General features: G+C 55.1%; 1 protein-coding gene across 1 annotated transcript; it reads left to right on the forward strand.

Annotated features, from left to right (window-relative positions):
* The first annotated feature begins 961 nt into the window (after positions 1-961).
* Positions 962-27892, forward strand: MAPKAPK3 (MAPK activated protein kinase 3). The gene is made up of 11 exons (XM_015235577.3): positions 962-1118; positions 1415-1693; positions 19277-19416; positions 20593-20657; positions 21126-21205; positions 22893-23016; positions 24196-24271; positions 24615-24739; positions 25314-25399; positions 25678-25758; positions 26451-27892. Exons 2-11 carry the CDS (start codon positions 1469-1471, stop codon positions 26601-26603), a joined length of 1155 nt encoding a protein of 384 aa, XP_015091063.1. The 5' UTR covers positions 962-1118; positions 1415-1468; the 3' UTR covers positions 26604-27892.
* The last annotated feature ends 35 nt before the right edge of the window (positions 27893-27927 follow it).

The raw sequence follows: 27927 nt of genomic DNA on the forward strand, positions 1-27927 counted from the left end.
ATGGTCGGTAGATGGCAGCAGAGGACCGTGCAGGGATCCTGCCCCACCTCGCACCTTCCCAGTCCCAAGCCCGACATCTCGTTTGGGATTGGGGGCGGGGTGTGAGAAGGATGTACGGGAGTAGTGCAGATTTGTCCAAGGAGACAGCCACACACCCCGCGGCTCTAGACAAGTTGTTTCCTCTCAGGGGTCCTCAGTTTTCTCATCTGTGAAATAAGAGTTAACAGCCTGTGATAGGAAAACCAGTTTATTTATGTAAGGTAATCTAAGATGGGCTCAGAGTAGAGGCCTAAATGTGGAAGGGAAAACCATTTAGCTAATAAAGAATATCTGCCACTGGAGTGGAAGGAGGGGGCTTTTTAAACACACTAAAAGCTCAAACCATAAGGTGAAAAGTTGATGGATCTGACCAAATGGGAATTTAGAATTTTGGTCCAAGGACGCTGTATTCCCAACAGAATATGAGCAAGAGATGCACAGAAAGGGAGAGATGCCAGTGCTAGAGAGACGCCCAGAGCCACCAGGAACCAGAGAGACGAGAATCACAAAATTCCATTTCACTTGGCACGTTGGCAAAAATTTAGACTTTAGGTACTCTGGCGATCGGTCACTATTAAGGAAGTCAGAAGACTTACAAGTTACTTTGGAGGGTTTCCTAGCAGCGTGCAGAGAAAACAACCGACTCAAGAGGCTACCTGAATCTCCAACAGAAACAAGACGTCTGTGCTTTCACTTCCCTAGTGGTTGGTAAAATTCGGGGCTCACACAGCCCACGCGGGACCCGGCTGCGCTAGCCCTGGGATCTCCCCGGCCGCCGGTGGAGCCTAGGAGGTTTCCGCCCCCTCGAGAAGCCACGTCCCCTATTTCTGCTGTGACTCTAGGGCTGGACCGCCAGGGGCTTCCGCCCCGCCCGGCCCCGTTCTGCCAGGGCCCGCCTGGCCCTTTAAGGCTGACCGAGCCCGGCCCCAAGTCGGAGACGCGCGAGGGCGGGCTGGCGGTCACGTGGGCCGCCGGCGGCGCGACACCCGGCTTTGGGCTCTGGGCGCTAGCGGCCGCCGGCTCCCGCGACCGCCGCCCCTGCCCGTCAACGGCGCCGCAGCCAGGTGCACCGCCGTCAGGTACGCCCTCGCCAGGTTCTCCCGTTCTCCCTCACTGGGCACCCTCCCCCTCCCCCTCCCGGAACCTCGCGGCCGCTCCGCGCCCGGCCCTTTCCCCTTTGGACCTGTGGCCGGGCGGGACTCTCTTGTGCCCGGCTGCACGACCACCGCCCCCTGCCGTGCGTCCTTACACTCCAACAATTCGCCCCGCACTCCCAGCCCTGACCCGGCCCCGAAGCCCAGTCTGGTTCAGGGGCTCCAAGGCTGCGGTGTGTTGGAGGAGTCTGAGTGGAACTCACTCTTCCTCTCTCTCCCAGGTGCCCTGGACGCGCCAGGCTGGGGCCGCCGCCTCCGAGCGCCCCGCAGGGGCCATGGATGTCGAGACAGCAGAGGAACAGGGGGGCCCTGTACCCGCGCCAGCCGCACCCGGCGGACCTTGCCCAGCCGGCGCTCCTGCCCTCGGCGGGCGGCGCGAGCCCAAGAAGCACGCAGTGACAGATGACTACCAGTTGTCCAAGCAGGTGCTGGGCTTGGGTGTGAATGGCAAGGTGCTGGAATGCTTCCACAGGCGCTCTGGGCAGAAGTGTGCCCTGAAGGTCAGTGACCCTCAGTGCTGCGTAGGTGACTTGGAGGGCCCAACAGCAGAGGCCTGTGGGTACAGGAAATGCCCAGGGCCCCTGTTAATCTTACTCTCAGCAGCACTTTTCATCCTCAAACTTCCCTGTAAAGTCAGGTCCTTCTTCCTTTAGAGACGGGGAAACTGAGGCTTAGCCTAGCTAAGCCCATGGTGTCCCAGGGAGCAGGGGGTGGAGTCAGTATGAGTAGAGCCTGCTGCACCCGGAAGTAGGGAAAGAGTGGCTCCTGATTCTGGGTTTCTGGCTGGGCTTATGTTTTTGGGCCCAAGGAGGACCTTCACTCAGCTTGGCTGTTCCTTCCATGAAAAGCTCTTCTGACTGAAATGGGTTTGAGTTTCTTTCTGCCTGTGACGGAGTCCCCATGAAAGCTTGAGGTGGGGCTACATTCTCCTGTGGCCCCTGCCTGCCTGGCTGCAGTGGTGGGAGCCTCTTAGGGCTGGCTGGTGGGCAAGGCTGATGCCCATCACACCTGTGGGCAGGAAGGTGCTGATGGGCTCTAGCTGAGTCACCAGACCCGTGTTGAAAGGGGCCGGCCCTGTTTCAAGTCTGACCCACCCTGTTTCCTGGACAGAGGGCGGGCCAGCCATCTAGCCACGTCATGCCACTGTAGGCCTGGCTAAGACCTCACTGATACAGGTGGAATCCAGGCAGTCCTGGGGGTGGCTGATCTAGCCACATAGTTCTGGGCCCAGGACCCTGCCCCATACCCAGAATCCCTTGAATCTGTCATCACTGGAAACTTTACTTAATTGCAGTTTGTGCCAGTGGCCACTTGGGTGGGTAGAGCATGGCAAGGAGAGTGGCTCCTGGAGGTTAGACTACAGCAAGGATCTTCTTATTTTATAGTCATTGCAATCATGAGCCTGAGCACAGAGTCCTGCAGATGTAGCTCTAATCTTTGACCTGTATTTGCCAGCTCCATGACCTTGGACTAGCTCTTTGGACTCTTGAAACCAGGTTTCTGCCTCTCTGCAAGGGTTGATAAGATAAGGAGTTGATGTGAGCTTGGGATGAAATGATGCATGTAGAGTAATTGGTAAAGAGACTGGAGCAGCTCTGGAGAGGCTACAGGACTTATTTAGCATGCAGGGTTTGCAAGTGTCTGAGCAGGGGCCTGGGCCTAACTCTCTGCCTTCCCCAGTGGCACTAGGACTAATAGTCGTCTCCCCAGGGTGATCTTGGAAGGGATCATGAGAATGGGTCTTGAGGATGCTCAGGGCTGGGCCAGTGGGGCTAGGTCTCAGGCACAGCTTCTTGGCTTACTAACTCAGCAGTGGAGTGGGGTTAGGGGGCCCTTTTGGAGCCCCAGGCAGGGGATTCTCTGAGTCCTTCAGTGAAAAGGTGGCTCTTCTGAGGGGAGATGGGGGTAATGGGGTGAGAAGTGAGAATCTCCACCCTTTTCCTCAGCACTGTCTTAGCCCTTTCAGCCCTGCTAGGGTCAGGGGGCAGTCTGGGTAGACAAGAGTTTGACTGAGGCCAGAGTACCTCTTAATACTGAGGCTTTGGCCCTGTGAGCCAGGACTGAGTTCTGACCAGCCCCTGTGGTACTCCAGATGCTGTGAGGGAGGAATGGAGAGTGTGAGTGGCTAGAGATCATGGGCCCAGGCAGCGCTGGCTTTAAGCAGGACTGGGTCTAGGCCCTTCCCCATAGGTGCTGTGCCTAACAAGTAACTTGGGGGAACTTGTGACTGCAACAACTTCCAAGGCATCTCCTCTTGAATCTAGGGCCTCAGTGCTCTCTGTTCTGGGCTGAGAACTGGGACAGGCTTACAGTACCCCTTAAGGCTTCAGGGGTGAGTGTGACTAGGGCTACTGGCTTGAGACCTTCAGGACCTGACCCTAGGTTGGCCCTCCAGGGGGACATGGATTAGATGTGGACCCCACCCCAGCACCTTCCTGTTCTTGCCAACTCCCACCCTCTCCAGTGACCAAGCCTAAAAGTCCGTACCCTACTGGGCAGGTTCACTCCATCTTTCAAGATGGGACAAACACAGCCTGAAGCACATTGTACCTATACTGTGAGTGATGGCTCTGCTTTGAGGAGGGAGGGGACACCTTTCTGCTTATAGCCTCTGCTCCCTACCCAGGAGGCCCAGGACAGGGGGACCTCAGCACATGGGCAGGCCTGGGCCCCAGGAGCTCAGCCAGCCTGTGGATGGGTCTCAGCCTTCTCTCTGCCTCTACCTAGCCCCTTCTCCAGTTGCTCCAGGTCAGCCTAGGTAGAGGCCCTGGGCTCTGTGTCTCTCAGCTTCCCCAGACCATCCCAGGTTCCCAGGCTGGCCTGTCCTTGTCCTGTAGCCTGGATTTGTCTAGCCCACTCCTTCCTGGTGGTCCAGGTCTAGCATCTTGATCGCTCTCTATGCCCATCCTCCTGGTCCTGTTGCTCAAGGTGGAAGATAGTGCTTAGTATGAAGCCTGAAACAGAGCAGGCGCTCATAAAGCAGGAAGAGCTGTGGTCGCTGTCCCTGTAGCTGTTGCTGCTCTTTGGGGGCCCTAGAGAAGTAGACTTCTCCTTCTTGGGGAGCTGGGCCTCTTCCCCTTTCCCTCAGCCCCTGATCACTGGCTTGGTCTATCTTGGCCTCATTCACACTCAGCGGCTCCCTCCCAAGGCCAGTTTCCGCCACCAGTGCTGTCAGTCCACTCTCCATTCCACCCTTAGCACTTGCTGCTGTCCCTTTGGCAGGAACTGGAGGTCTGCTTGCCAAGTATCCAGGGCAGGGGACTGCCTCCTACTGACCTCTTGCTTGTGACCCCTTCCAGTCCTAACTGGTTAATTGACACCCCTTAGCTTCACTCCTAACTGGACACAGGTCTGCCCATCTGTCCCCCATCAGTCACCCCATCATAGCTGAGACCCAGCCCCTCAATCCTTATCCCATATATGAAAATTGGGACCTGAAGTTAGTGGTCGGAAGTCACATGGCTTGACTGGGAGGGCGGATTATAGCAGAGGCCAGAATCCTCTTCCCTCCTGACTTCCTGCCAAGCCCACTTGTGGTCCTCAGCCTCTTGGCAGGCAGAAGTGACTTAGATAAATAAAAACAATAAAAGAGGGGTTCTGCACATGGAGGAGAGATGGAGTCTTCTTTCTGCCCCTGCTCTCTGGGCTCTGGGTCCACTGGAGCCTGTTGGAGGCCCCCAGGGCTCCCAGTGCCCTCCTCTTACTGTCTTTGTGGAGTGGAGTGGTGGGGTGCCAGATCCCCATGCTCAGGAAATCCCTGCATTGCTCCACAGGTGGGGCTGGCCTGTTGGAGCTGGTGCTGTAGAGCTGGATTTGAGGCTGGGTGGGGCTGCCAGGACAGCCAGGTACTTTCATCTGGCAGCTGCCACTCCTTCACCTGCCATCTCCAGACCGGTCAGATCAGCCTCTGCGGGGCCTCTTGTTTACTGAGTCAACAAATCAGGAAGCATGTGAAGGGCTGGCAGCCCTGTACAGTGGGGTCTGGAGTCTGCAGTAGTGGTTTCACTGCAACTGAGCATCTCCGCAGGCTGCCCATCTCCTGGAAGGAAAGGCTCTGAGGAGGTCAAGCACTACCACACTCAAGTGGAGCCTTTGGAACTGCCAGGAGTAGGCCATTTGCTTTTTAAATGAACATCCTAAGGAGGGCATCAAACCCTATGAAATGCCAATAGTGGGTTTTCCACGGAGGTGGGTTGTTTTGAGATGCTTCACACCCTGCCCAGCCGGCCTTGGTCACAGCTTTAGAAGCTGTGCTCCTGGCTACTGTTGGGATTCCCTCTGCTGGGACTCCCAGAACCTTCTTCCCTTTCCACCCAGGAAGTGACACCATCTGTCCAGGTGTCAGGCCTTGGGGTTGTGGATTCTAATATTCTTGTAAATAGCTAACAGTTTTCCAGAGTGTTCTGTCTGGCTGACCCTGTTCTCAGTGTGCAATACGTGTTATCTTACCTAACTTGTTATTCCCATTTTATGGTTGAAGACACTGATACTCATAAAGGTAAATGCTTTGCCCAAGGTGGACAGCTGGTGAGTGGCAGGGCTGGGAGCCTTGGCAGTTTGATGACAGAGTCTTAGCACCTTAGTCATCTCATGCCTCGTGCAAGTCTGTGGGGACATGGGAGGGTCTCTGAGACTTGGCCCCTGGAATGATGCTGGCAATGTCCTCCATGGTTCCCCTGGGTCCTAAGTGATGCTGCTGGTATTTGTCTGTACCTGCCTAGCTCCCTCCCTGTACAGGACTCTATGCCTGTAAGTGGTGGTGGTCATGCAAGGCCAGTGCATGAGGACCATGATGGCCGTGGGACTGCACCAGAAAGGTTGTGTGGTTCATCCCAGGTCTTCTGAATTTCAGGCAAGCGCAGCCTAGCAGAGTCCAGGGTGCCACAGGCAGGAAGTCAGGTTGGTGAGTGGGGGAGAGAAAACTGTCAGGACCGGGCCAGCCAGGGGCAGTTTCCTGGAAGACATTGCCAGCTTTAATGCAGGCCTCTGGTCTGAGAAGGATGTGGATGACAGAGGAGGACCCAGGGTGTGACGACATGTCTGGCTTGGACAGCTCAGCGCCTGCTGTGCAGTACCGCTTCCCCACTCCTGAGTCTTGTGTCCTGGTCGGATATGGCTCATCTCGGCAGGGCTGGGGTCCAGGCCCTGACAAACTCTGGGGAGCTGTGGAGGGACCAAAGTGCTCTGCGGAAGAAGAGGCATTTACATAGGGCTTGAAGGATGGAGAGAAAAGGCCAGAGTTGACTCTCACTCTCCATCTGCCCACAACTCAGATTCATAGGTTGTCCACTAGAGGCCTCTCTCTTTGGTGACCTTCCCCACTAGGTGGGCAAAAATCTTCCCTCCTTCTCCTAGAGCTTTTTTTTCTAGCATCACCAGGACCACCCTTGTGGACCAGTGTTGCCAGGGGTTTTGTAGGGGCTTCTGGGTCACCTGGGCTGTAGTTCAGTTCAGGGCCTGGTCTCTATGACAACAGAGGTCTGTTATGTCTCTGCTGAGGTTTGCACTTGGGGAAGCTGTTTCCTACTTTGATCCCTTGTCTTCCTCTCCCAGGACCTCCTTGACACATCATCATAGGAGACCCCTGTGAGGGGGCAGCAGGTGGAGCATCTGGCTCTGTAGCCCCCCCAGCCTCCTTTCCTGGCAACGGGCTGCCATGTGTCCCAAGGTGATGGCCACCAGGCAAGAGCTGGGGACAGTGGTCATCCCTAGGTGAGGGCGTCTTCGCAGCACACCTGTATTGTAAAAGTGTTCACCAGGTCCCACCCGGATAGGTGAGTCTGCTGCTCTCAGGGCAGGGGGATCATGGCTCCAATGGACTCCCACAGGCTCCCATGTTTTCCGAGGAGAACTTCGGTTCTGCTGCCCTTTGTCCCACCTGTTCGAGGTCTCGTGTGGCTCCACATGAGAGGCCGCCTGGTGTTGAGAGAGGAACAGGGCTCTGTGCTTAAAGTCCTTCCTGCTACTTTCTCCCCAAGTGACCTTGGAAAAAGGCAGTTTTGGAATTTTTTGCAAAACCACCATCATTTTGGTGCAGTTGAACCCTGGATTTGAATGTGTGGTGGGGAACGGGATGCGGTCTGAGTAGCTAACTCTCCCTGGGCTCCTGCTATGAGACTGCCCAGGCCCACAGACACTGTCAGAGAGCAGAGATCTCATCTGGGGCGGCCTGGGTACAGTTTTTGGTGGCGCTTTATTGGCCTTCATGAGGTCTCACTTGGGCTTACCCTGCACCTGGGGAAGCCAGCCCCTTGCACGGTTGGAAAGAATGATGTGAAAGAAACCCCTCCCCACCTCTGCCCTTTTGGAACTAAGTGGATTAGGCCCTGTGTCATTGTGATGAGCACCCTGCTGTGTGGGAACCGTGGGGGCCCGTTTAGAGCAGGAGTACCAGGCGGGCCTTTTTGAGGATGAGGAGCCTCAGGAGGCCTTTTCAGCACTGGATGGACCAGGGATGCTGAGAAGATTGATTTTGCTTTTTTTGCAGGTTTGATATTAGGTTTACCTTTTTCTTTAGACCAGGGCTTTGTCCTTGCTACTTTCTCTTTGTGCTGCTTTCCCTCTTTCTGTCTTCTCTGCCTCCCTGTCCCTCTCCTTGCCCATCTCTGTTTCTTCTGCTGTTGCTCAGTCCCTCCTCTCTCGGGCTGCCACCTTCTATCTGTCTCATGGGTTCGGGCCTGGCTTGCCTCTTCTCCGCAGCCTGCGGGCTGAGGGCAGGCGGAGGACAGATGGGGGCTGGTCAGGTGCTCGGGACTCATCCTACTCATCCTAGTCACCCTGAAAGCCTGCCCCACCCCCCAGTATCTGGTAGGGGTAGGACAAGAAGGAGGCCGCTCACAGTGTTTCCTCCGCTCCTGGCCTTGACCGAGTGCTGTCCGCCTTGGCAGCTGGAGCATTGGAGTCAGGGGCATTTGGGCCAAGCTTGTAACCTGAGGCTGTTCCCTGTGGAGTCTGGGAAGTCAGCCTTGGCTGTGGCTTCTGCTAGTGGGTCTCCTTTTATGGCTCAGTGGTCTGAGACTTGCTGGGGACAATGGTGCAAGACCAGGAGCACTGTGACGCCCAAGGATTGCTGGATGAGGTCGGGGAGAGAAAGGGCCACAGTCTCCCAGCCAACTGAGAGAGCCTATGGGGGGGATGGGGGGGCTTGAGGTGCGAGGCAGAATGTGCCTCTGTTTTAGGTTCGGAACTGCGCTGCCCTGTGCTAGCTGGGATGAGCACCCCAGAGCTGCTGGCTCTCTAGCCTGCACCCTGAGCTTGACCCCACCCCACCCCTTAAGTGATGATCAGAGTCTATTTTCAGGAGCATGAAAGGCCAGGGCCTTGACCTGCCACAGTCATCACCCCATTCCTAAGGGTTCAGCCTCCAGGGAACTCAGCTTGTTCCATAGCTGTTCCCGCAACATAAACAAACCCCCTTCTCAGGATGTGGCAGTGGGACTGGCAGGTGGTCTTCATGCCCTCTGACAGGCAGCAGCATGGGGCGGGGGGATAAAAGCACCCACTTATCCCTGGAGTGCTTTCTACACACTAAACACAAACACAGCAGAGTCTAAGAATGGGTTGGCACCACCCCCATGTCCTGGATGCAGAGACTGAGGTCCAGGAAGGCAAACTAACTCACTCAGGATCACATAGCAGGACACACCCAGGTTGGGCTGGAACCCCAGCCTGTCTGGCAGCCAAGCTGTGCTCTTAGCCATCCTTCCCTGTGTGGCGGGCCCCCTCCCGGGCCTGTGTGCCCATCTGTAATAAGGGGCTGGGTGCTCTGCTTGACCGGGGCCCCCCTTCTGGCTGTGAAGACCGTTTTGATGGGCAGTGACCATGAACAGTGCCAGGGGAACAGTCAGCTGGGGTGACACCACTGTGGGGTGTGTGTTCTGCTGGGAACAGGAGCTCTGGGGTTAAGACCCTTCTCCAGCGCACTCCGTGGCTCAGTTCGATCTCTGAGTCAGGCCAAGCCTGTACCAGGGTGCGTCTTTACCCTAGGAAGGCTGAGAGAGTGCAGATGAGTCACTGCAGCCCATTCCCAGGGCAGGAGTGTCCCTCGGTGCTGCCAGGCCACCGCCCCAGTCTCCCAGAGGGTGAGGCCTTCCTCCCTCTTTCACTTCCCCTTCCTCATGGCTGTGGCTCCAGAGACCAGGAGTTTCCCAGGAGCTGGTTGGGTGTTGGAGGCTTGGGAGCCTCCTAGCTGAACAGGAGCAGCAGAGAGAGGGTCCTGGGCCCAAGGCTAAGGAGGCTGGAAGCCTGGGCAGCCAGTTCCCCTGCCTCCCCTGGGAGGAGCCTGAGGAGGGCGATGGCTGCCCACGCTCACCCAGGTCTGTGTGGGGAGCTGCAGGGACGTGGATGAAGCCCAGGGGAGTGCGAGAGCTGCCGAGCAGACTTGGTGTTGGCCTTGGGAGGAGCAGGTCTTGGGGGCAGAGTCAGACGGTTTTCTAGGGTCTCTGCAGCCCCCACTTCTTACTCTCTGTCATCTTTGTAACATCTCCTCTGGGAGAAAGAGACCAGCTGTCCTTCCGAGAGCTAGAGGCTGTTGGGTCCCCCTCTGCAGAGCTGGCCAGAGGCATGGCCAGCTGGGTGCCTCAGCAGGGGTCTCCTGGGCATGGCTTCACTCGCCCTGGTTGCCCCTGCTTAGGGAAGGTAGCCACTGCCTCTGTCGCCCCGCATGGGCTGGGCTGGCATGTCTGCAGCACAGCTGGGGCACAGCCTCAGTGGCCGAGGTGGGGGTCTCTGCATGAGGAAGGCCCACTGAAGAGGCATTTCTGAGTTCAGAATAAAACACTTGTGTTTGCTAAAAGTTTTTCAGTCTTACGAAGAACATGTCTTATTTTCACACTGTCATAGAAGGTCTAGAACCAGGGTAATGTTTCACCAATTGTGTAGCTGATTTTGACAGAAAAATCCTTTTCTCCTTTAAGAAGCTAAAGGAGAATAATAGAAGCTGGACCCTCTAAGCAAGCACTCGCAGGGCTCACGAGATGCCATGTGGCCTCTCCTCAGCCCCGTGGGAAGGCCATGGGTGGAATGTGAGGGTCTGGCACCTGCCGGGGGCAGGGGAGTTCTGGTCCTGCCACTTATATACTGTGTAACCTCTGAGAGAGGGTGGAGGCCGTAGCTCTTTCTGTGCCTCTTTCCCTACCTGTAAAGCAGGTGCTGATAGTCCCAGACCTGCCTGCCCCCCTCATGGGTGAGGAGAGTGTGTGCCCATTTCACAGATGAGGAGCTGGGGCTCAGGGAGGTTAGGGGACCAACGCAAGGTTACCACACACTTTGCAGAAGGGGGCGTTGCTTGAGAGGGTGCTCAGAGGAGTTGCAGATGTAAAGGTGTCTGTCGAAGAAAGTGGGGGTGCCCCCTCCTCCAGTCTGCCAAAGCTGAGGGCTGGGTTAATTCCTTGACTTGGGTCCCTGGCTTAGGTTGTTTCCCGTGGCCAGGGTTCCCCCCTGAGATCAGCCACGATCTCCCCACCCTGGAGGGTCTGCCCCCTCCTCACTGAGCCTTTCACAGCAAAACATGAGCCACAGACTCTTGATCCTTGGTCCACTTTTGCAAAGCCCAGTCCTGCCTCTCTCGGGATCTGAGATCATTTTCTGTGACCTGCTGGATTGGAGGGAGCCCACCTCCCTGGGCCCCAGAGGCTGCACCTGAATATCCCCATAATCTGAAGAACATGGAGGTGAAGACTGTGAGGCCACCTCAAGGCAAGACACAGGAGAACCCTGAAGTCAAGCAAACCTTGAAGCCCATCTCTGCTCTGTGTGCACTTGGCCCTGTGCTAACCTGAGCTCTCTGTGTGTTCTCATTCCATCCTCATGGCCACTGGGGGATATGAGTACTGTCACTGTCCCCATTTTCCAGGTTGGGCCAGTAAGACTCAGAGAGATTGAATGGCCTGTGCATAGCCACAGGTGAGTGGAGGATGGAACTGTCCTCTGCATCTGGCACGCAGGTCTGTCTGACCTGGAGCCCTGTGGCCATAACTGGTTCTTCTTAGCTCATGGACCCTGGCCTGGGGCACTGGGACCCCTTGGGCCTGCCCAGCTACCACTCATGTTCCTCTGTCCCTCTCCCTCCCTGCCTAGGAGCCTAGCTTAGTTTTGTTTTGGAAACCTTCATCCCCTCCCCCACACCTCTCTATTCCTCCCCAGACCTGGCACTTCTGCCTTTGTTTCCAGGTTTTCTGGGGCTGGTGGGAAGCAAACAAACTGAGACCACCAATATTTAGCAAATTGAAGGAGTTTTGTGTTCTTGAGACTTGACAATTTCAAGTATGTGTTGGCCCTCCTGTTCGCAGAGCTTCCTGGGAAGACATTGAGCTTGGAGCCCCAGCTACTCCCTCCCCTCCCAGGACTATGGTGGGAGGTGAGGAGGGAGGCTCCCAGTCAGTCAGCTACTTGCACCCCCACTTCTGACCATCAGGTACCCAGCCTTGGCCTGGAATGGGAGCAGCTGTTTGGGAGCCCTCTCTGTTCCTGGGCTCCCTTGAGAGGGGCTGGCCTTCCCCATCTTGCCTGCTTTGCCAGGTTGTGGCTCTGGAAAGAAAGGAGAATGAAAGAGAAGGAGCCAGGACCAGTTCCCTAGGGCTTACATCCTCATCAAGCATCCTGATGGGCAGTAACTCATCCGTAGACCCACACATGCTTGAGGACAGAGTGCCTGTGGCAGCATTCCCAGCCGCAGCTTCAGGCCTACCCACCCCTCGGCAGGGCAGGAAATGTTTGCAGGCATCGGGAGGAGATTTGTAAAACGGGCAGGCCTTTCTGGGCATGAAAGTTGAATCCTGGTTCCCAAAGGACTCCTAGACTCGGAGATAGCCACGGGTGAACCCTGTGACCCCGAAAAGCTATACAACTTCCCTGAGTCTCAGTCTTCTCAGCTGAAAATGATGGTCAGTGATGCCATTGTTGAAAGGGGTGTAATTGCCCAGTACCTAGCAGGGGCCCTGTGAACATCCGCCACCAGCATAATAACTACCAAGTGGCAGAGCCTGGTCTAGCCCCAGGGACCTGGGGCCAAGCTCCACGTACAACAGGAGCAGAGCAGCCGTTTGCATTGTCCACACTGCTAGCGCTAACAGGTATGGATTCAAGTTTTGACTCTCACTACCCAGAGGTGTGACTGGGCAAGTTACTTAACCTCTTAGAGTCAGTCTCCCCACAGGAAAAGGATGATGCTGGTTCTTCTCAGGATATAGTGAGTGATGACTGAGGTGGTGTCTGTGGCCAAGCGCTGTGGCCAACGCAGCACTAGCTGAGCCCCAGGGAGAGACTGTTGTTATAAAGGCAGTCCTCACACTGCATCAGGCCTTGGGCCTTCAGCTGTGGCCTGGACGTTTGGGGTCAGTGGTATAATGTGAGCCAACCCCGAGACAGAGGACTGTATGTGGCCAGAAGTTAATGCAGCGAGGTCTTTTCCCGCGTGGGGCCAACTAATCCGTAGCAGCAAAATTGGTTCCATTAGTTCCCTTACTGAGCTACTAAAGCTGGGGAAATGAGTGCGTGAGAGAATAATGGCACATGTCTGAGGCTCTCACTTGAAACTGTGGCTAAAACGTTAGATTTGACGTGGCCAGCAGATTTCCCGATAGCACTGGTGCCCTTGGGGGGAGGGAGAGGGTGAAGTCAGTGAGGAGGGGATGGCTCTGGCTTTAAAAGGAAGATACTGAGGCCCTAAGGAGGAAATTCCTGCTTAGAACCCTGAACTTGAGGTCAGTCTTCATCATCCCCTCACGAAACTATGGCCTATCCCCCAAGTTGGCAAAACAGCCAGCAAGGGTCCCACAAGCTGGCCAGGAGCCAGGGCGCAGTGCAGTAATGACCCTCCCTGGTGCTAACATCACAAAGGCAGGGTGGTCGCAACAACTGGCTGTAAAGTGAATCCTGCTCTTCCAGTGGTGTTTCTCAGAAGATTAGAGCTACAACACATGGAAAAATTATCCTCACTAATCACAGAACTGGGAGCCAGAAGGGATGCCAGATGTGACTGAGTTGAAGACTCTTACGAGGAGGGAGTTTTGTCAGTTCAAAGTGCTCTTCTCATCCATGATCTCCCTCTGTAGAGAACTGGGGTTCTCCACATGAAAAAAATAATGAGTCATTTTTACAAATCTATGTATTTGTAAATATTTTACAAATATGCAAACGTATGTTTTCCTGTAACAGTCTGTTTACTTCGGGCCCCTGAGCGTGTTTGCTGTGGTGTCATCAACAGCCTGGTCATCAATGCACCTTTTCACTGCTCCCGCCTGGCACTGAACAAAGCTGCAAACCCAGGAAAGGGGAAACAATGTGAGTTGTGGTGGCCCATAGGGCAGTGAGAAGAAATGGACCCGTGGCTTCCAGGAGGTTCCCTTTGCTATAGGGGTGGTGTCTATCAGGCTGTGGGTTGTCATGAAATCAAATTCGTATTTCTTAATTGCTGCTGCCTCACTGATGGGAGAGATTACAAGCCAGCTCTCCTCCCCTGGAAGGAGTGGGTGTTCCGGCAGAGGCCACAGAGCAGCTTGGCCTGGGCTGCAGGTTAATTGGCTGGGAGTATGGAGGTTGGGGTGGGGTTGGGGAGGCTACTTGTCCAGGCCCAGGCCTTGGGGCCTCCTGTGTGTGTGTAAGACAGACAGAGATACTGTGAACACTTAACTTGGGAAGAGCCTGCCCTGGAGTGAGCTGGGTGTGGACACTGGCTATGTGTGTGTGCATTTGGGCCCGGGAAGGTGGCTGAAGAGGAGTGTTGGGGGCTGGTCCCAAGGCTGTCTTACAGAGTCACCGTAGACATCCCAGCTCCATTTGATGCTCTAGGAAGACAGACAGGGTGCTTTTACAGCTCTGTGCAAGGGAGGCGATGGGCCCTGCCGTGGAGGTGGGGCCTCAGTGGGAGTGGAGGTCTGAGCAAAGTGGTCTGGGCTTGGTCACCTGCCCAGGCGAGGCTGTCAGAGGTTGAGTTGTTTTAGCAAAACCCCCAGTCTTTCTTGGGCACCTCTTTGTGCCTAGTTCTCTGTAGACACTTCAGAGAAATAGAAAATTTTGGACAAATAAATGGATAGTTGGATGGGTCCTACTGTCTGGAGGGGTTCAGAGTCAACATCACAGAGTATAGAGACACAAACATACCCACGGCCCACACACTGACACACATTCCTTGTCCCCAAACTGCCTACACCCATACACACCCTTGCACACACCCCTTACATGCAGGTGCTTCTGTATGCACGTACCCATGTTTCCATGGGCACACACACGCACCTACATACACCTACACACACCCCTGCTCATGCGCACACCTCTACACCCATGCATACATTTATTTCAGAACAAGTTGCCTGAGTTTTGCAAGCTGTAGTTTTGGCCAGGGCCCTCCGACTTGGGACCACACTGTCCTCTCAGTTCCCCTCGGGGGTTGGGGGGTTGTCTGGATGCTCTCTCAAAAGTTCTGTTCTCCTCCCTGTCCCAGCCTCACCGTTCTCCAGCCTGGCGGCCCCAGGGCAATGACTTCATCCTCTGGAGCCTCTTTTCCCTCAATCTTTAAATTGGGGCTGATGATCCCCACCCTGCTTGCCTCACAGGGTGGCTCTGAGCATTCCCATGAGATAAGGGAAAAGAGAGTGTCTTGTAAACTGCAAATTGTTTTCCAAACAGTCAAATGCTGCTGTTGAATTCCTGAACTCAGGAATTCCTCCACCTACATGTAAACCCTGTCCGCGGGTGAGAAGGGACACAGCGTGGAGGTAGTAAGGAGGCCTGGCCAGTTCCGAGGCTCCCATTCCCGCTGGTGATGCTGGAGGTGCGTAGGCAGGTGTCTGTGGGGCACAGGCTGCTCTGCCCCCAGCCTTTGCTGGGTCCACTGTCGGGTCAGATTGGCAGGGGTCTCAGGTGTCTGGCTGCAGGCTCTTGGGTAGGTAAGAGACTTTGGCAAAGGAGAGTGAGGGGAGAAGGATGGGGTGGGAAGCATTTGATCAAAGCTTGAAGCTAGTGTAGTATCATTTGTTTAAGGAAATGTTGACTCAGATTCGATACTCGTCTGACTTCAGTGGGGACCCATGACACCAGTACACCTGGGAGCCAAGGTTCTGCCTCACAGGTGTGCGGGGATGCCTGTCGGGCACTAGCTGGAGCTGTGGAGCTGCCCAGGAGCCATCACAGACCCTCCAGCTTTGGTGGACCCCTTGTGGGGGTTGCTCAGGGGACATAGGATGGAAGTGAGGCCAGGGTGTAGGTCTGTTGGGTTGTCAGAAGGCCACCCCATCTTCTTTTCTCCAGAGCTGTGACTGAGGACCAGGACACCAGGTGGCCCCCATGAGGTTCAGGCATTTGGATATAGGGTCAGTGGAGACCCAGGGGCCAATCGATGGGGGCAGTGATGTGGGAGTGGGGCTACAGTAGGTACTTTGCAAGGAGCTCTGACCAGAGGTCCTCCTTGTGGTTCCCATCCCCCTGGTCTAGCCCAAGCCTTGCCACGTAACACTGGGGAGAGAGAGGCACAGAAAGGCAAAGGACCAGCCCAAGGTCACACAGAATAGTAGAACCTGGTGGCCTCCCGTCTCCTAGCCCTGTGCTCATTCCTATGCCTGGGAAGGTGGAACCTGTGCTTGGGGACATCTTTTATGAAGGACGGTGAGGACTCATGTAACCTGCATGAATGAAGCCATCTTGTAATAATGGCCTTGTGAGCTGGAGCAGTCAGGATGGGCTCCTTGGAAGAGGAGGTAAAGTCTGGTTCACCAGAGAGGGTGGGTGAGGTACACTGGGGAGCAAGTTTGGCCAGGTTGTCATGTATCCCATTTGTTGAGCCTTCCTGGGGCCTCCTCAATTTAATCTTATTCTGTCCTCGTGGTTGTGAGAATTTCTTTCTCGTACCCCCACTCTACTGATTTGTTCATTAAATCTACAAATATTATCTGAGTCAGTGTTCTGGCCAATACTGGGACCCAGTGGTGACCAGGCAGACTGGCCCTGCCCTTGTGGGCCCACAGTCTGATGCAGTAGGCAGCATGGTGCCAGCCTTACTGGAAAACAGCTGCATGATCTGGGGCCATTACTTTCCCTCTCTGTGCCTCAATTTCTCTGCTAAAGAGTGGTGGTAATAGTCTCTTCCTTATAATATTTGTAAAGTGCTCAGAACAGAGCCAGTCACATTGGAAGTACAATATCTATAGTATGTATTTGTTTAAGGAGTTGTCAAAGGAATGCACTAAGTGTAGGTGGTGAGAAAGTGCTGCACAGGAGGGAGGTAAAAAGAGCGATGATGGGAGCTTTCTGGGGAGCTGGCAGCATTTTCTGTCCAGGGCTGTGGGTCATAGGGTGTGTGCAGTCATCAAAATTCACTGAAATGGACTTGAGGCCTGTATGAATGTAAAGTACACTCACTTCACTGTATGTGAAGTATACCTCAATAACCAAGCATCTATAGAAAGAAAAATAAAGGATGAAGGGAGAATCAGGGATCCTTTAGGTCCTCTTTAGACAGGGAAGTCAGGGAGGGCTTCTGAGAGGAGGTGACGTTGGAGGGAACTCCTGGAAGAGGTGAAGGCCCTGGCTGTGGGGAAGAAAGATGAGAACATTGAGGCTCTAAGAGGTTTGGGGCTATACTCAAGGTCAACTCGAGGGATCCAGAGTGACAGCCCAGGAAACTTGTTGGCAGCTGGCCCTGGTTGAGGCCACTGCAGAGCTCTGGCCCCTGTAATCTCCCCTGCAGAGAGGCCCGAGGGCACTCATTATGTTTTCAGGAGGCAGCTTCCTCCCTGCCCCTGTGCCTGTTCTAGTGGCCTTGGCACTCAGGGAAGGACTATTTTAATCTGTGTGGGAAATTGGTTCCTAAATATGGACTGAGTAGGATGGGAGACATTGAGAGGCTCCAACTCAGGGCAGTTCCACCTGCTCCTCCACCTCAGCAAAGCACAGGGTGCAGGCCCGGGCCATGAGGCTCTCTGGCCTCTCCTTGACCATCCACCTCCATCCTCCCTACCCTCTTATCATACCCCTCTTCCCATCCTTTGTTTGTTCAGAAGCCCAATGTTTTCTGCTAGGCTTCAGCCAGGGACTCCCAGGTTAACCTGACCTACTTCTGCCTTCAAGCTGCTTCCAGTCTGGTGGGAGGTACAGAGGCAAAAACCATTGAGGGAACTGCTGGAGAATTTTCCAGAGGACAAGACATCTGAACTGAGCCCAGAAGGTTCCTCAAAGGGAGAAAGTTGGCCCAAAGGCGAAGGAGATGAAGTGAGAGTTCACATGGCATAAGCAGAGAGTGAGGCCTGTTTGGGACCAGCATGTACATCATTCTGACCAGAACCCAAAGTGTTCTGGGGTCAGAGGAAAGAGCAGGGAGAGGAAGGCAAGGCCTGGATGCCAAGGGAGGAGGTGGCCTTTATTTGGAGGACCAAGGGTAGGGATTTAAAGGTAGAGAAGGGCCAGAGAGAGAGAGAGGTGGGGCTGAGGAACCCACTGAAAGTGTTCCAGTTGTGGGCTTGGGGTCTTATGAGAGAAGAGAGAGTACCCTGGTATAGGGATTGGGTACCAGAAGCAGGGCAGAGTGAGGAGGGGGTCCAGGAGCCAGCCTGGGGGCCCTGGTAGGACACAGTCAGGTCAGGCTAGGGAAGAGGGGCCAGGGAGAAGTGTTAGGAGGCAAGCAGAGAAGGGGTGCAGAGAGGACAGAACAGGGAGGGAGGATGGCACATCTTTGACCCTGTGGCTAAAGTCTGAGGTCCCCCTGGCTAAAGCCACCTCAGGACACAATGTGGGTGAACTGGTGTGGTGATTGGGGATGACCGAGCCTCTACCCCCAGCACTGTTAAGTAAGAAGCTGGGGCTTGGGAGCTGTGTGGGTGCAGAACAGAGGGGTGTTCTGGGAGGCAGAGGCAGCATTCTCAAGGGATCCATGGTTTCCAGGCTGGGAGTGTCTCCTTACAGCCGCCTCCATGCACAGCCCGTCCTGGTCTAGGGAGTGGAGCAGGGACCCCGGAGTGGAGGGGCTGGCCCAGCTCCTTGCACTCCAGGCCAGAGTCAAGGTGAATAGCTCGGAGATGGAGCAGCCGCGGGCCAGCAGATGCGAGAACCCACCGCCTTCCTCTCTACCCCAGTTGGTCTTTGCCTAGAGAGCTTGGTCCCAGAGCCTGCCCCACACAGTGCCCTGGCAGGAAGCACCATTCTGTAGGGGAGGAAACCAAGACCAGTAGTGGCCCAGGGTCCTGTGGGTGCTGAGCAAGATGGACCTGATCTGAGCTTATCTGGTCCTCAGCCCTGCTCCACTAGGAAACAAATGTGAGCAGCCCTACTAGGGGATGGCTCATCCCTGCTCTCCCTACTCTGGGCCATCTCCCTCTGCATGCTGACTTCTCTGCCCACTTCAGGATCTTGCTCATTTCCGGTGATTGGCCTTAAGGTTGGCAGCCAGAGCCCAGGGCTGAGTTAACCTGAACAAGGATCCTGCCGCCCGCCCACCCACCTGCTGCCTACCTTGCTGTGATGCATCCTGTGGGGCTGACTCTGTCATTACTCCATTTTACAGAGTTGTGGACTATGGCTTGGAGCTGTGATTGCCTGAGGTCACACTGAGTCATTGGAGGAATTTAGCCCCAGGCCCGGACCCCACGCCACCAGGCCATCTGTCACCTCCTTCAAGTAGGGTCCTCCGTGCCCCCAGACTCTATCTCTGGGTTTACATTCTTGTGCCATCCCACTGTGAAAATCAAGCTCAGGGATATGTGGCCCCTGGCCTGGGGTCTCACAGCTAATATGTGATTTGACTACAAAACCTACTCAATTTCCACTTCCTTGCTGCCCCTGGGAAGGGAGACAGGAGCTTCTGTGGTCTTGAGCCCATCCATGCTTTCAGCCACCTCCCAGGCCTTCCCAAGCTACCAGCCGGGCTGCTTGAAGCTAACCTCAATCAAATCCAGGTGCTCATTGGACCACGAATCAGGAAAACCTGAATTTGAGCCCTCATTTTGCCCTTCATAGGCTGAGTGACCTTAGGCAGGTCTCAGGTGTCTCTGAGCATACATGTCCTTGTCTGCAAAGTGAGGGCAGTGGCACCATCTGGGTGGCTACTGGAGAAGTGGGTTTTGAGTCTGACGCTTTCTGTGCCTACCTACCCTCAGCTCCTTTACGACAGCCCCAAGGCCCGGCAGGAGGTGGAGCACCACTGGCAGGCCTCGGGCGGCCCCCACATCGTGCGCATCCTGGACGTGTATGAGAACATGCATCACAACAAGCGCTGTCTCCTCATCGTCATGGAATGGTATGCCCCCCCGCCCCCCACCTCAGCGCCTCACTGGTACCCCGGTGGCCCCCAGGCTCCCATCATTTTTTCAGGGCCCTCTCTGATCTTTAGATAGCAGCCTCAGGAGACACCGCAGCCCCTGGGGGCGGGGGGGAACCTGTGCAGCTGGCCACAGGGCATCCTACAAGGGTGGGAAGGAAGTCAAAGGGCTCTAATATGTCCTCCCTGGCTGTGATTTCCGCTTTGCGAGGAGAAGGTGGAAGAGCTGTCAGAGAAGGCCTCCAAGCCCTGAACACGGGTTGGGGGGAGATTTGGGGAAGACCAGGACGTACATGGTCCCCTCAGCTTTCTCCTTCCCACCTGGATGTGTGCTCCCGTGGTCCCACCTGGTGCTGGAGCCAGCGGACTCCTCCACCCCAGGCTTCTCCACTAGCACTGTGGCTCAGTCCTGACCTTTCTCAGACCCTGGGCCCTTTGTCTTGGCCTCCAGCTCCCCTCTGTCTTCCTTTCAAGTTCCCCCTCACCCCACAGGGTAGCAGCTCTTGAGTCAGATTTGGGGTTCAGATCCTGGCTCTGCTGCCCACTAGCTGTGTGGCCTTGGGCAGTTGCTAACCTCTCTGAATCACTGTAACTCCCACATGAAATGTGGAGGAAGATCTTAATGTAGCATTCACCCTGTTCATTCTAAGTGTTCCAGTGTATTGCTGATTCAATCTCCACTACTCTGTGAGGTTGGTGCTATAATCCCTGTTTTACAAACTAAGAAGCTGAGGCACAGAGAGGTGAAGGGACCAGCCCAGGATCACACAGCAGCACACATGAATGGTTTGCCCAGGGCACAGCCCACAGGAGATGCTCAGAGAACAATGGTCATGATGATGATAGTTGACATCCTCATTTGGGGAAACTTGGATAAGTGTGGGGCTACCAGGTAGGGACTGTGCCACTGGGAACACAGGGACTCCCTGGTGAAGATCTGAGCCCACCATCCTCCCCTAGTTCTAAGAGTTCAGTTCAACCCACCCAAGCTAACAGCCCACCACACAGCAGGCTCTACAAGGCACAGGGAGGCTGAGAGTGACCTTTCCCCAGGGGAAGAGCAGCAGGGCTTGAGGCCTGGGCCTGTGATTCGGGGCAGGGGTGGGTTGACGCCTGATTCTCCCTCTCCCTGCTTACAGTCACCTTGTCTTATAGCATGGAAGGTGGTGAGTTGTTCAGCAGGATTCAGGAGCGTGGTGACCAGGCTTTCACTGAGAGAGGTATGTGCGTGCAGCTGGACCAGGGATTTGGGCTGGGATGGATCATACAGAGTTTCTGTATGATGCTGGGCAAGGCTCTGCTCCTCTCTGTGTCTCAGTTTCCCCAGCTGAACAGGAGAGGGTGGGACAGAGTGTCCATCTCCCAGGGGGTTCTGTGAGTCTATGACACCTTGTCGGAGGTAGACTCTATGGCCTTGGGATGGAGGCTTCAAGGCCTCTTGATGCCAACCAGCAGCTGAGCTGGGGAGAGGTAGCCCAGGCCTGCAGAAAGAGGTCCAGGTGAACTGCAGGCATCCCCAGAGGAACCTAGGCTGGTCCGAGTCAGGGTATGGGATGGGGGTTCTAGGTGGCAAGAGTGCTGTTACAGGCTCGTGCTTTCCCAGGAGGGATGATAGGGTGGAGTCCTCTAGGCTGCCTAACCCTTGACTGGCATCATTGATACCCCCTTCCTCCCATCTGTGTCTGCAGAAGCCGCAGAGATCATGCGGGATATTGGCACTGCCATCCAGTTCCTGCACAGCCAGAACATCGCCCACCGAGATGTCAAGGTGAGATTCCAGGACCCAGGTTGGGAGACCAGGGAAGAGAGTACCACCCATAAACCCCAATAGTCCCAGCATCCACAAGATGGAATCCAGGGTCCTTGGTCAGCATTCAGGACCTCTGCCCCCCGGCCCAGACTGCTCTTCTCAGCCTCTTCTCCCGTGGTCCCCACAAACCCACTGTGCTCTAATCAGACAGGTCTCCTTGTTTCCTTCAAAACTGTAATCTGAATTGCCATAAGAATGACTGAGTGCCGACCTCAAGCCAGTAGGTCCTAGTAAGAAGCATCTCATTTAATCCTCACCCAGCCTGTGAGATGGATGCTGTTACCCATTTTACAAATGAGGAGCCCTAGAGAGATTAAGTATCTTGCTCAAGGCTGTGCAGTTGCTGCACTGGGATTCATTCATTCATTTGTTCATTCACCAAGGATTTTGGGGAGACACAATGTGCCAGGCCTCAGGCCGGGGCTGCCTGATGCTGTTGGGTCTTCTGTGAAGTAGCAGCCATAGTTTCAATAGGTTGGGCCCTCTAATGCCAGCATTTTAAGGCAAAGAAGCCATTGGCTGGGCACTGGAGAAAGGAGCAGAGGTAACCCAATTGCTGGACCTACTTGCCCTTCCAGTGGACAGGCTTGCGAGATGTTCTCTCCAAATTTCCTGCCCAGGGAGGACTGGATCTCAGAGGTGATCGGGATCAGGTGGATGAAATGTAAACTGAGGCAGCCTCACATACACACATACACACACACAATGCACGTGCCAGCCCCCGTCAGAGCAGAATCTACAGCTCCCTTCGCCGCATTCCTAGAGCATGATCCCCTAGGCTGTTTCCTCCTGAGACTGGGCAGACGAGACCTGAGGGTCCAGCTGCTGCATCAGGTCCTTCCTCTGGCTGAGTAACGCCAACCCATACAGTTAGCCTTTGATTTTGGATACAAGTGAAGCCACAGTAGACTCACCTTCTGAACTCTTGCTTTATTTTTGGCCTTGGCTTCCTTTTTTCCCTTGAGGGGAGAAAAGCCTTCTGCAGAGAAGATTCCTTTGTGTAGACTAAAACTGCTTCCTTGTTTTATCCCAATCCAAGGTAAGATTTTCTCAAATAGAACCTGAGAAATAGCTTTCACTGGCTCCAGACTGGAACTCCATCTAACGTCCCATCCTTCTACCCAACTCTGCTGCCCTTCTCCATGGGCCTAGGTCCTACCTGTTCATTAAAAACCAGCTTCAGGGCTGCCTCCTCCATGCAGCCTTCATCCCTCAGACTGTCTGTGCTCTATAACCAGGAAGGTTGGCCTCTGTGCAGCTCCTTGGGGCCTAAGCGGAGGGGCCTTCTCCCTGAACAACCTCAAGGGGGCCTGTCCTGTGGGCTCATCCTGGGCTGGGCACAGGAAGTATGCTCAGAAGTTCCTGCCCCTGGGCTTTCTGTGGCACTTGGTTATCCACACCCTTGGTTGAACACCTGCCTCAGTTTCCACTCTGCCAAGTTACTTCTTAGCCAGCTTAGTCTTCTCCATATTTGGCCCACATTGTTGGTGGCCGAGAACAGGGTCTTTTTAATGAGATGGGCCTGGCTTCTCCTGCCTCAATCTAGATGAAAGAGGGAGGGAGGAAGTCTGGCTAAAGATCACCCTGAGACTCTGCCCCCACCTGGAGCCTAACTCCAGACCAATGTTTTCTCTTCCCGGCCCAGCCTGAAAACCTGCTCTACACGTCCAAGGAGAAAGATGCGGTACTCAAGCTCACTGACTTTGGCTTTGCCAAGGAGACCACCCAAAATGCTCTGCAGACTCCCTGCTACACTCCCTATTATGTGGGTGAGTCCTTGGGTCACGCCTGGACCCTGCTGTGGTGTGGGGCAGCCGGTGGGTTGCCGAAGCCAAAGGGTTAAAGCCCGGTGAGGAGGGAGGGGAGGATTCTGTCTGCATGGAGGCGGTGACTGGGGGGCCGGAGGCTGCAAAAATATTCTCTCAAACTTCAGCTTCTGCTTTTGAAAATAGATCCAGGAAAATTCTGGCTGTGGCCTGTGAGCTGAATGACATCACAGTGGCTCTAAATATATACGTGATAAAAGGCTGCCATCAGCTTGGGACAGAGCCCAACCGCGGTTGTTTTTCTCCAGTTTTTATCTTCCTGGGAGTCATATTCAGAGAGGGAGCAGGCGTTTCCTCCTACATTAGAGGGATACAGGGTACCAGCCACCTGCCTTGTGGGAGAGAGTCCCTTAGGCCAGGGCATGGCTGGGACCCAGGGTGGTGCACAGACTCATGCTTCCTGGAGAAACTCCCTGCTCCCGTGAGCGGGCAGCCCCCAGATCTGGACAGCCCCTGCTGCAAGTGGCCCTTCCCGGAGAGTGGGGCGATGACTCGTTTTACAGAAAGCTCTTCTCCTTCAGAATAAGCCTCCCAAGAGAGCTAGCTGCTTAAGGGGTAGGAAGCCCCTTGAGACAGCTGGAACGGCACTGTTTACCAGGATGTGTTTTGCGGCATTTTAACTTGGAAGTCTTCTGGCCTCCCCCTGCCACTGCACAGGTGGGAAGACCAAGGCTCCGTGGGAGGGTAGCCAAGCTGGTAGTGGAACTCAGAGCCCTGGCCCCAGCTCCTCCTTGCCCGTGGCCTAGCCTGTGCATTCAGGAGGCAAGGGACACAGGGCAGCTGGTGGGCTGAGGCCCTCTCACCTATGGCAGGACCCCACCAAACCCCAGACTGCCCCTTTCTCCCTCTCCTCTCTCACCAAGGCTGAGACTGGCCCAAAGTAGCTAGGAGGCTATCGTTTCTTACAACCCAGCCTGAAAGTGGATTTATTTTTTCTGGGAGATGTTTTTCCTCCCCCAGCTTCACACGCATGCTGCCTTCCCAGAAGGTGCCAGACACCAATCTGCTGTGCCCCTCCAGCAGCCCGGGCACCTGCTCTCCACCTTGCCCGGGCTTTAGGTGCCTGCCTGGGCTCCAAGACCCTTGAGACTGAGAGCCCTTCTGTGCCCTCTGCCCTGGTAGCTCCTGAGGTCCTGGGTCCAGAAAAGTATGACAAGTCATGTGACATGTGGTCCCTGGGTGTCATCATGTACATCCTGTGAGTATAACCACCTCTGACTCCTGCACCCCCACCCCCATGTACCCTCAGTACCACTTCTGCCCCACCACCCGCCACCCTTGGTGAGGGGCTTAAGCAGGTCACACTTCATGTAGGTTGGCCTTCCCTCTGGTCATGGGACACCCCTCCTTCAGGCTGCCTGAAGGCCTCCCCAGGCCAAGGGCAGATGGTGTTCCTGGGATGAACCCCAGACTTGAGAGGCCTGGTATTGTTGCTGTGGTGTCTGGCTGTCTGTCTCCCCAGTGAGGGTCTTGGGGAGGAGAAGGGGTCCACTCTGGCACTGCCCCCATACCTGTGCTGAATGACTTCCGCCCTCCCCCAGCCTGTGCGGCTTCCCGCCCTTCTACTCCAACACTGGCCAGGCCATCTCCCCAGGGATGAAGAGAAGGATCCGCCTCGGCCAGTATGGCTTCCCCAATCCTGAGTGGTCAGAAGTCTCTGAAGATGGTGAGTGAACCTTTGCCCCAGCTTCTCCACCAGACCCCACCAGCCTTCCTTCTGGGAGAGACCACTTTTTTGACCTGATGCTAGCTCCCCCACATCTCAGCTGTGACCCTAGGCAAGTCACCTAACCTTTCTGAAACTCAATTTTTATGTCTACCAAATGGGCTCAAAACCTCCCTCCTCAAAACTTCCCCTGTGTCTTTCATCCATATTTTCCCTTTCAGGACCACAAACAAGTCTGCCTTTATCATTTATCTATTGCTGCTTCACAAATTACCCTGAACACTTAAAACAAGAAAAGAGGGTGGGGTAGGGCGGTAATAGCTCAGTGGTAAGAATGTGTGCTTAGCATGCACGAGGTCCTCAGTTCAGTCCCTGGTATCCATTAAAAATAAATAAATAAACTTAATTACGTCTCCCCCAAAAAATACAAATTAAGAAAACAAGACAGGAAGCAGTTATTAACTCACTGTTTCTGTGGGTCAGGAATTAAGAGCATGTGCAGAGCTCGTGGTCTGTGGGAAGAGGGCTGGCTCTGAGGAACTGGGCAGCCTCACCACTCCCCTCTCTTCCATAGCCAAGCAACTGATCCGCCTCCTGTTGAAGACAGACCCCACAGAGAGGCTGACCATCACACAGTTCATGAACCATCCATGGATCAACGTGAGCGCCTTGTGGTCCTGTGGTGGGCAGGGTGACGACGAGCTAGAGGAGGGCTGCCAGGAGGGCGATGGCTCTGGAGGCCCTGACATGGGCCACAGATGTGTGGCAGTGCCCCACCTGTGACTTGCCTTTGTCCCTCACTGCTCCTATCAGGCTCCTTCACCCCCTGGGGCCTTGGTTTCCCCATCTGAGTCTGGAAGAAAGGGGGTGGGGTGGGGCAGCCAGTGCTGTCCCAGGTGCTTGCGGGAACTGATCCAGGGGCTTGGGGCTCCTTCCAGCAATCAATGGTGGTGCCACAGACTCCACTCCATACGGCCCGGGTGCTGCAGGAGGACAGAGACCACTGGGATGAAGTCAAGGTGGGTGGACTCTACCTCAGTCTCCCTGCAGGTAACAGGGTTTTGGGCAAAGGGTAATGACCACCTAGAACCTGGGTCTTCCGCCCCCTCTCCCATTGACACAAGGTGTCAGTGACTGCACCAGTGATCCAATCTTGGCACTCAGAGCACTGGGCTGCTACCCCATTCAGGGTAGTGCTCTGGGCTTGCTCCCTCAATGAAGCGGGCCAGGGACTCAGTGAAGGGGCTTTTGCCCCAAGCTTTGGCCACAACCCCTATTATAATCTGCAACATTGAGAGTGTGGTCAGCATGGTTTTAAACTCAGCAGAGGCCAGATTTGAGCATATGGCACAGCAGCTCAGAGCCAGGGCACCCAGGGCACAATCTTTGGGTCCTAGTGCCCTGGGTGCACAGCAAGATGGCATTCCCTGTGGGCCTTGTGGTTCTGAGCAGGTGACATTGGTCCAAGTCCCTGTCCTACTTATCCTTGGTGGTCCCAGGGATTCACTGTACTTCCTGTGCCTTAGTGGATAAGCTCAGAGTCTGCTGCAAGGGACTAGTGAGGATTAAGTGAGGCAAAAGTGTGGGAAGGTATACAGGAGGCCCTCGGGCAGCAAAGGCTGTCACTGACATAATTAAGGGGCTATCCAGACAGGAGGGTGATGGCTCTTGAGGTCAGTATATACTGATCTTCCCCCACACCCGTCCCCAGGAGGAAATGACCAGCGCCCTGGCGACCATGCGTGTGGACTACGACCAGGTGAAGATTAAGGACCTGAAGACCTCTAACAACCGGCTCCTCAACAAGAGGAGGAAGAAGCAGGCAGGCGGCTCCTCGGCCTCGCAGGGCTGCAGTAATCAGTAGCTCATGGGGTCATGGAGGAGCAGGGCCTCTCAGTCTGGAGGACACAGTGGAGTGTGCGGAAGCCTTGACCTGGAGAGCCCAGGGTCATTTTTTAAACAAAAGAGTTATTTTATTGTGTTTTAATTTGTTACTTGGAACTTCAGGATGGGGGACTGTGACCCCAGTCCTTCAGGGTCCCAGCCTAGGTTGAGGCCCTAGAGAAGGGCCAAAGCCTGGGGGCTAGGGAGCGACCTGCTACAGCTGCTGTGCCTTTGGCCAGAGTGGCCTGAATGAACTGTGGCTCTGTGGTCCTGGGGCATGGCCTTAGACTTCTAGGCCACTGGGAGTTGTGGCTGGGCTTCCCTCCTTCTGTGGAAACAGTTCCCTGTAGGGTGGGCAGATGGGCCCGGCCTTGGCAAAGGCATCCGGTCACTGGTTGTCATGGTGACCAGGGACACGGTTGCTGTCTCTGAATGCTGAGTGAGTGAGCAAGGGAGGGAGAAGGGGCAATTGAGGGTCTGTGCGCCTTCTTGGGGAGGCTGCTCTCCCTCACGCTGCTTGCCCCGCTCAGACTCACCCCTCTTTGGTCTCACTGAGGACACAGGGTCAGTCTGCCAGCCTCCCGGGGTGGTCCAGCCCTGTCTTGCTGCAACCCCATCCCACAGGGCCCTTGGAATTCTCCTTCCATAGAGTCCCTGGGCCCAGCCACCTTGTTACTACGCCCTCTACCCAAAGAGTGGCCTCTCATCTCAACTGAGGGTAGGAAGTATTTTTAACCCTTTTTTATTTTGGAGAACGTCACTGTGACAAAAGCCAGTGCAGTTTCCCTGCCCTAACCTGCTCATCGGATCCCAGAAAGGAAAGCCTCTCTCCTTAATGGCTCATCCTGTACTCTTGGTTGGTCCTAGGTGATGGCAGGGGTTGTCTCCTAGTGTACATCTGTGAGAGTGGATGGCTGGAGGCAGAGCCAAGAGGCTCCCGTTAATCAGGAGTCTCTTTATCCAGGTCAGACCCGAGGCAGCAGAAGGCTGCTCTGTGATGCTTAGAAGGTCTAGTCCTGGCTTTGGCCTGAGTCAGAGTGGAGAAGGCCCCTTCTTTCTGGTCCAGGCTCACCTAGTCCCATGCTGCCCACATAGCCTCAGGGTGCTGAATGCCTGATGTGGGCCCGGCAAGTGCCTGACACCCAGCTTGGTTCCTGGCTCCCAGTCCTTCTCTCACTGGCTGGGAAACCTTGGACCACCTTAGATAGGGCAACACTAACACTGCTGGGTTTTACATCCAAATATTAATAAACGACATTTTGGCATTTTCCCCTGGTCCCTGGGTTTCTCTCTGTCTATATGAG

The sequence above is a fragment of the Vicugna pacos genome, chromosome 17, assembly GCF_048564905.1.
Source record: "Vicugna pacos chromosome 17, VicPac4, whole genome shotgun sequence".
In the NCBI taxonomy this organism is placed as follows: domain Eukaryota; kingdom Metazoa; phylum Chordata; class Mammalia; order Artiodactyla; family Camelidae; genus Vicugna; species Vicugna pacos.